The sequence below is a fragment of the Lolium rigidum genome, chromosome 7 (genome assembly GCF_022539505.1).
Source record: "Lolium rigidum isolate FL_2022 chromosome 7, APGP_CSIRO_Lrig_0.1, whole genome shotgun sequence".
Lineage (NCBI taxonomy): Eukaryota > Viridiplantae > Streptophyta > Magnoliopsida > Poales > Poaceae > Lolium > Lolium rigidum.
Window position 1 is genome coordinate 64,317,905 of NC_061514.1, and position 9,101 is coordinate 64,327,005.

The following is a 9,101-nucleotide window of genomic DNA, read 5'->3' on the forward strand; positions in this document are numbered from 1 at the left end:
CCTTACCTTTTTTTTTCATTTTTATATTCCGTTTTCTTAGCAGAACGATGCTGACACGTTTGGTTCCAAGCTCCACCAGATGGTGTGTGTATGATTCACAACTTTGCTTGAATAAACGGGTGGAGTGTTCTTTAAAAAAAATAAACGATGGTGACTCATTCATCCTTTCGATAAATTTGCTCGTTATGCTCCTTAGGGCAACTCTAACATGAAAAGTATCCGGTTTTGTGCGTGGACATACGTCTAATCCATGCTTGCCCGACCGAGGACATGGAACATCAAAATCGGAGTTCGTATGCGACCTGGAGGGCTCCATCACCGAAGGCCCCAAATTGCACCACAGGAGTCTTAAAGTGGATGACGAGATTGACTCTAACTCTTCTTATATTTGGTGGATTCGATCATGGTTCGACTTGTGGGCATAGAGAAAAGGCCCATGCCACATGAAGAGTTAGAAAGCTTCCACCAGATTAATCATTATTTTTTCTACACATTTCCAAGTAATGCAAGGTGAGAAAGTAAACTTGAAAGGGCCTCTATTGATATGCTCATTTGTCATGTTACTGTTTTAGGTTACTCTTTAATAGAACAAAAGTTCAGAGACAAATGTTGCAAGCACCAGATTCACTCAAAAGTTTGTTCCGCCAATTTTGTTTTCGTTAAATTCATTTTTTCATGGGCTTATTAATTATGTCATGTATGCTGTGCCAATATATTTATCAAATCAGCGATGAAAATATTTTCTTAAATACGGTCGTCTAGCATCAATCTGCAGTTGTAGATGAGCCTAGGAGTTTTTTTTGTCCTACCCAGACTTCATGAACGATCGTTTGGTTCTTTATCAAGAACCGGCAGGAGATGTGCACGTCGTTATATTAAGCTTTCGGAATGATGGTTTTGTTCTCGTTGTCCTCCATCAGTATGGCTTTGTTGGCAGCGACAATGTCCGTTGGCAATGCTAATTCGCTGCACGCAGCACGCTAGATCAGAGCGACATCCTCGCTCGTATATATGCTTGGCGCGATTTCCAATCTTCATCATACACCGTTGTCAATTCAGTAAGATTTTAATACTCTACATGTCTTTGTAAAATCTTAAATGGCCGAATTTCTGGATGTTATCCATTGCTAGCAAGTTCCATTGTGGTTTATGGGCAAATTTTGCGGCCTTCGATCTCAGTTATATATTTCCATTTGTTCCGGGTTGTATTGCATTTGCATCTCTAGATTCAATTACCCCGTGTTTTTTTTTTTTGCATCTCCAGATTTGTTTCAAGTGAAGTCTTCACAGTTGTATAGTATTGAGTTTGTATTCATTTAAGTAATATTTTCTTGAAGATTTATTTAGAGTTTAGACGTAAGGAAATCTCAAGGGTGACTGAAGATTATAAAATCCGACGTGTGACTTGAGATTAGCAGAACAGTCTTAGTATATAGCATCTTCGAAATACTCGTTTGTCGATCTTACATACATACTTTGTCAGTGAAAGTTTCTGATAGTGCAGATGCATTAGCAAATCACTAAGTACATACTTGTCCAAGACAATATATGCAAACTCAACTCTATGCGTACAGGCTACTGTTAGTCAATCAAAAGAAGCAAAAAAAAAAAAAAAAAAACTAGTTCAGTCCCTTCAGTGTTTAGCTTTTAAAAACTTAGATCAGAGTTTAGCTGCCACCACTATTCGCCTTGGCTCATTCCGCGGCACTCTTCCCATCACCATCGGCCGACGAGGAGCCAATGCCGACCTGCAGCCACGGCGTGGTTTCGCCTGCTGTGCTGTCGTCCTTGAGATCACTAAGCCTGGCCTTCTTGACGGTCGTGCTGTCCGCCTCGTCCTCAGCGCCGCCCGAGGCAGCTACAGCATCGTCAACACCGTGGCTGCTCGTCGGGGCCATCTTGTTCTGGTTGCTGGGGTTGCTCGGTACCGCCACTGGTTGGAGGAAGAGCGAAGGTGCAGCTGCATCAAGATGCAGCGAGCTGGTTCCGACCTCGGCGACCCTCGCGCTAGCAATCGCCGTCAACGGGTTAGCCGCGATGGTGAGATCCAGCACCGGCTCGGACGCGTCCACCATTGGCCGGAGAGTGAGCTGGTGGCCGGAAGCCGCGACAAGGCCTTCAGCTGTCAGGGGTGCGATGTTGGCGTGTTCCCCTGTGCCCGAGGTGAGCCAGTGGCAGCGCTTGTGGCCTCCGAGCGCCTGGCCAGAAGAGAAGAGGCGGTGGCAGACGGAGCACTCGTGCATCTTGGCCTTCTTCTTGCCCGGTGTAATTGCCAGTGCCGGATCATGGTCGGTGGTCGTGATGGCCATTGACAAGGATGGCGCGGCGGCGGCCTCGCTCGTACCGGCATGTGTTTCGCCAGCAGTGACATCGACGTTCGTTCTGGCGTCAGCGCTGCCGCCTGCATTGACTTCGACGGCAGCGGCTGCACTGCCCTTGTCATCATCGAGCCCGGAGGCGGCCGGCGCGTGGTGCATTGGCTCAATGACGCTGCTCTCGGCCTTGGCGGCGAAACATCCCTTCACCTTCTTGTGGCTGGCACGGTGCCCGCCCAGAGCTTGGTGCGAAGTGAACACCTTCTTGCATGCCTTGCACTCGAACATGCCACGTGGCACGGGGGAGGCGTACAGCGGCGCTGGCAACGCCAAGGGCATCACCATCGCCTGCTCCGGCGCCGGCATGACGAACGAGATGGGTTGCGGCTGTTGAGGCATTCTCACGTGGTCCTTGCTCGCCGATGCGCGCCTCGGCTGCGTGTCGACCTCGGAGACGCCTGCCTGATCGGCCTTGCACGACGATAGCATGACGAGGCAATTGGCCAGGTCCTCCTCCTCGTCCTCGCCTGCGGGCATATCATCGCCTCCTTCGGCGGCCAGCTTGGCGCGACGGGATCGCTTCCCTTTCGACCACTCAGTGGCCAGCGACACGTCGTCCTCGCCGTCCGCCACGGAGAGTGGCGACGAACGCGGCGAGCCCTCCGTGTCCTCGTTTTCGCCGGAGTTGCACTTGCCGTGTTCTAGGAACAGCTCCATCGACGAGAACTCCTTCCCGCAGTTCTTGCACACCTGACAGCCCCTGGTCAGGCGGTTAGGATTCGCCCGGAGCGCGTAGACGTGCGTCGTCGTCGTCGCCGTCGATGGCCCATCTTCCCCTCCAGCACCGCGCGCGCGCGGCACGGGCTCGTCGTCGTCGTCCGCGGCACTAGGCCCGTCGTCGCCGACGGCGTGGGCCCTCATGTGACCACCGAGCGCACTGCCGCATGTGAAGCCCTTGTTGCAGACTCTGCAGAAGTGCTTGTACGCCGCCGGTGGCGGCGAGGGACGAGGCGGTGATGGCGAAGACGGCATCTGGCCATGGTACACGCTCAAGAAGATGCAACCGGTGATATGGAATCACACGACGGCGTCAACATGTAGTTGGAGGAAGAGTGGTGAAACGATCTAGCATGTGGAAACACAAACACCACATACCAAAGACGACGACGGAGAATCAGATATGCGCGCTCGGCTTGGTTGGTTGCGATGATGGCCGATGGGAGCAGCAATGCAACCGCAGCTCTCGTCTCTAACAACAACGACCGTTGCAAACTGTCACAAGTGCATGTGGGTAACTAGGTTTATATAGAGCTGCCATTGCCATGGCCATGGTCTGTGATAGCTGTTAGCAAGTGATGACAAGTGTTTGCGGCTTTCAAGGTCCAAACTTCCCAAATGGGTGGTCTGTGGGCGCTGACGCGCTTGTCAAGTGATCACTTTCAAGGGCAACCAGCTGGTTCTGGTGGAGGTCAAGCTTATTTTGAGGAGATCAGGGAGAAGGTCAAGATGAACCAATACCGTGTTTGCAAAGCCTGACCCCATCTGAATCTTGAAGGAACTAGGCAACGTTGCCCACAAATTGTGCACATCCATTGGAGGTTTATCCGTACAGCCTGTCTCCGGGACTCCGGATCACCCCACGGATATAGGAGCACGAGCCTGTGAACTGATTATCCCTTTTGCTAATTCTTAGCTCTGGATTGATTGTAGTATTGGTTGTTTCATTGTTTTTGTAGCCTACATTCGCGTTCTGCCTCATCTTTGTCGGGCTGGCCCGTTTAGGTGTACTTTGTAGCCTTTTTGTTTCTTGGTGAGCTGCCGGATTAATGGGCTCATTATTTGAAGAGGGCCGATTTGCTGCCTGGATTTTTTAAGCCTGGATTTTTTAAGAGGGCCTTTTTTTTTGAAATTATCAAAAAAAAACTAGGATTTTTGTTTTTGTGTTCTACCTTTTTGTGCTATTTTTCTCTTGCGTGCAATTGCACAATTGCATATACGTGTGTAATTGAGAATTTATGTTTTTTAGTGCAGTTACATTTAGATGCGTAATTGTGCAAATGTGTGGAGTTGGAAACCATTGCCATTGTTTTGTATGTGCCATAGTGCGCAATTGTTCTTCACCTTCAAGTTATATATTTATTTTACTTATAAAATAATTGAAACAATTTTTTTTGTTATTGGTAGTGTCAAATGCAACCCATTTGTGAGTCCCTTAAGGCAACAAGACTTCTCGCGCATCTAGGGTGTGCTTGGTTGCTCGCACTAGTTTGGGGCTCCCTAGGCAGATGACCTAGTTGAGTGTGGTTGGGCTCTTGCATGCTCCTGGGTATGTTTTGTAGCTTCCTTAGTGGCCCGTTTTGCATGAATGGTCCAATGACTACTTGTTGCTCGGTTGCCTACACCGGTGGCTTCAGGGTCCACATATGCAAACAACGACTGATCTGTTGTGTGTTGGGGGGAGGCGTCTCGTGCTACCTCTTTAAAATGTTGTGATGTTACTACCTTAGTGATATAGAGTCGTTACATGTAAGTGAACTAAAACAACACAATAATAAGAACATGAAACATACTAAACTTAAATGGATTAACTAGACGTTCAATACGACCTATATCGGGGGCATCCCTTGCTCCCTGCATAATAACACCAGGGGCACACAACCATCGTTGGCCTAATGCTTGCTAGGAAAATGGGTGCCACGGAAGATGGAAAAGAAGGAGGCTCCATGTCAAACTAAAAACCCCAACGGTCGCTTCCAATCCCACCGAATTTACATTTATGAACCTTATTCTAGCAATCGTGCAAATACATGTACTTACAATGTTTGTCGTTGACGAGATTGTACCTCGGCAATGTCCAAGGTTATGGACTTAGGTTTCGGGGAAAGGCGACGCCTGAGGACTCCGGGAGCGAGATGGCACACGACAAACCTAGGTTCACGTCCCCATGGTGGAGGATTGCTGCATTCCGCTAGCAATCCAGTATAAATCATAGTTGCTACAGGGTGCCGCCGTAGGCGGAGTTGTATCTAGTCTAGTTCTAATCTGCGGGTATGATATCCCCTCATCTAAGGGGTGCCCCTGCATGGCTTTATATATGCAACCAAGCTATGGTTTACAAGAGTCTGTTGGGATTCGTAGCATAGAAAACAAAAAAATTCCTACCGCAAGAACGAAAACACAAGCCAAGATCTAATCTAGTAGATGGTAGCAATGAGAAGATCATGAGACTAACCCTCGAAGATTTCCAAAGCCTAACGAGATTAGATCTCGTGGTGGATGTAGTCGATCACTTGCCGCTTGCAAAAGCGCGTAGAAGATCTTGACCGCTTGCAAAAGCGCGTAGAAGAACTTGACGGTGCCACAGTCGGGCAGCACCTCCGTACTCGGTCACACGTACGGTGTTGATGAAGACGACGTCCTCCTCCCCGTTCCAGCGGGCAGCGGAAGTAGTAGATCCTCCTCGCAATCTTGGCAGCACGACGGCGTGGTGGCGGTGGTGGTGGAGAACTCCGGCAGGGCTTCGCCTAAGCGTATGCGGGAGAGGTGGTGGATGAGGAGAGGCTAGGGTTTGGGGAGAGAGGGGGGTGCGGCCAACTCATGGCTTGGAGTGGACGGCCCCCTCCCCTTGCTCCTCATTATATAGGTGGAAGCCCCCAAGAGTTGGACTCCAAGTCTTCGAATAAGACCCGAACCCAAAACTTGCCATAGGGATGAAACCTACCCAAGGGGATCCCACTCAAGGTGGGACTCCCACCCCTTCCTTGGGGGGGTTGGCCGGCCACCCTTGGGGAGTCCACCTGGGACTCCTCCCCCTTAGGGTTGGCCGGCCATGCAAGGTAGAGTCCTACTTTCCATGGTGATTTCTTTCGGACTTTTCTAGAACCTTCTAGAACCTGCCATAAATGCACCGATTCATTTCCAAACTTGGAATATGACTTCCTATATATGAATCTTATTCTCCGGACCATTCCGGACCTCCTCGTGATGTCCTGGATCCCATCCGAGACTTCGAACAAAAACTTCAAACTCCATTCCATATTCCATATCTACTTAAACGACATCAAACCTTAAGTGTGTCACCCTACGGTTAGTGAACTATGCAGACATGATTGAGACTTCTCTCCGACCAATAACCAATAGCGGGATCTGGAGATCCATAATGGCTTCCACATATTCAACGATGACTTAGTGATCGATTGAACCATTTACATACGATACCGATTCCCTTTGTCACGCGATATTTACTTGTCCGAGGTTTGATCATCGGTATCACGATACCTTGTTCAACCTCGTCTCTGATAAGTACTCTTTACTCGTACCGTGGTATGTGATCTCTTATGAACCATTCATATTCTTGCAAGCTAATCAGATGACATTCCACCGAGAGGGCCCAGAGTATATCTATCCGTCATCGGGATGGACAAATCCCACTCTTGATCCATATGCCTCAACTCATACTTTCCGAATACTTAATCCCACCTTTATAACCACCCATTTACGCAGTGGCGTTTGATGTAATCAAAGTACCCTTCCGGTATAAGTGATTTACATGATCTCATGGTCGAAGGACTAGGTAACTATGTATCGAAAGCTTATAGCAAACTAAATTTAATGACGTGATCTTATGCTACGCTTATTTGGGTATGTCCATTACATCATTCATCATTGTCATAACCTTGTCATTAATAACATCCAATGTTCATGATCATGAAACCTTGATCATCTATTAATCAACAAGCTAGTTATACAAGAGGCTTACTAGGGACTCCTTGTTGTTTACATAACACACATGTATCAATGTTTCGGTTAATACAATTATAGCATGGTATGTAAACATTTATCATAAACACAAAGATATATAATAACCATTTTATTATTGCCTCTCGGGCATATCTCCAACGATCTCCCACTTGCACTAGAGTCAATAATCTAGTTTACATTTGTAAAGATATAACACCTTGGCCTTCTGGTGCTTTATCATGTTATGCTCACGGGAGAGGTTTTAGTCAACGGATCTGACACGCTCAGAAACGTATGTATTTTGCAATTCTTTTGCGTCTCAACGCATCACTCATTTTCCAAATGAGTCGGCATATATGCTTAGTCCTCTGGTGGAACCTTAATTCCGCAGTCTGAAATATGTCACTAATATTGTCATACACAATATAGCTTCAAAGTTCTGACACTATCGGAAATACACCAAGTTCTCAAAGAACTTTTTGACTTAACATCTTTAGTCATTGTCATAACAATGACATACTCTGCCTTCGTTTGTAGAATCCATCAAAATATTTAGAACTCTTCTAAATCTAGCATTGTGCTACCTTTTAAACAACACTTAGCCTAATTGAGATTTGAAATTCATTTTTATATGTGACCAAACTAATATCGGTGCAACACTTTACAGCGATTTGTTTGTCATTACCCCATACAAAACTATATATATATCCTTGGTTCTTCTAAAGTACTCAAGGATATTCTTACTGTCGTCCAATGATCATCACATGAATCATTCTGGTATATGCTCATAACACTTTTAGAGCACAGGACATCTGATTGTGTACATATTATTTGCGATCTATAATCACTCATGTGTTTTTACTCATTGAGTGTCATATACACGCAAGTCTTGTTAAAAATTCACATGAAAACAACACCTTCTTTATAATTTTATATTGAACTACTTCAATATTCATTCTATGTACTTTGACTTAAACTTATTATGTGTTTCAATCTATCTTCATAGATCTTGACACTAAATATGTTTCAGTCCATATCCTTTCATTGAAGCTAATTCTCAATGAAACCTTTTAATCAATTATATAATTACAATATTTATAATCAACGATATGTCAGCTACATAAAGTATTACAAATATGTCTCAGCGCTCCCACTTAATTTCTTGCAAATGCAAGTATCTTCATCATTTCTGATGAAATCAAAAACTCTTTGACTATTTCATCCGGTGAAGATTCCAACTCCGCAATACTCATTTCATCCAATTGAAGTTCGTATTCCTATCTAGTATTCTACAGACTGGCAAAACTCTTGGTTGTATCTTGTATACACCTTTAATACACACTTCTGTTAAGTAATATATTTTTCCATCCTACTAACATATCTCATAAAAGAAATATGTAGCGATTACTAGAATAATCCACATAGATTATAAGCATTGCTACGGAAGATCTAATCTTATTGTAGTCAACTCTTTGAACTTTGTCGTAAACAAATTTTCGACAAGTCTATCTTGTTCAAGGATATTTCATCCAAGTCCATCATTTTCATAGATTCATTTACTTTCAAAAAGTATTCACCTATCTTAGATTTCATGGCGCATAGCCATTTTAACAGAGTCAGGGCCCATCATAACTTCTTTGTATGTAGTTGGTTTATCATTGTTCAAAAACAATCCTTTGTCCACAAATAATTTATTTGATCACAAAGTAAACCAAACCTACAAGGTTCAATAGGTACTTCGATCTCCATGGCTAAAACACTTTGTAGTCATGGGAGCCATTATCGTCGTGGCCTCTTCCGGAACCATTTCCGATGCTGCGCTACTCTGATCATTATGCTCAGGTTCATAAATCTTATCAAGTTCTATTGTCCTCCCACTCAAATACTTCGCCAGAAAACAATTTCTTGGAAATAAGCAAGTAACTATAACAAACACTTTTGTCTTTTTACTTCATAGTGGAAAGAAGTCCCAATCAATTCTCTGGGATAACCAACAAAGATATTCATCCGATTTTGGTTGTAAACTTATTTACATATGCTATGCAT

At 45.2% G+C, this 9,101-nt stretch overlaps 1 protein-coding gene across 1 annotated transcript; it reads right to left on the reverse strand.

The window, feature by feature from the left end:
• Positions 1-1,694: 1,694 nt before the first annotated feature.
• On the reverse strand, positions 1,695-3,347 carry LOC124671456 (zinc finger protein 646-like). The gene has a single exon (XM_047207824.1). The coding sequence runs from the start codon at positions 3,345-3,347 to the stop codon at positions 1,695-1,697; it is 1,653 nt and encodes a 550-aa protein (XP_047063780.1).
• Between the last annotated feature and the right edge of the window lie 5,754 nt (positions 3,348-9,101).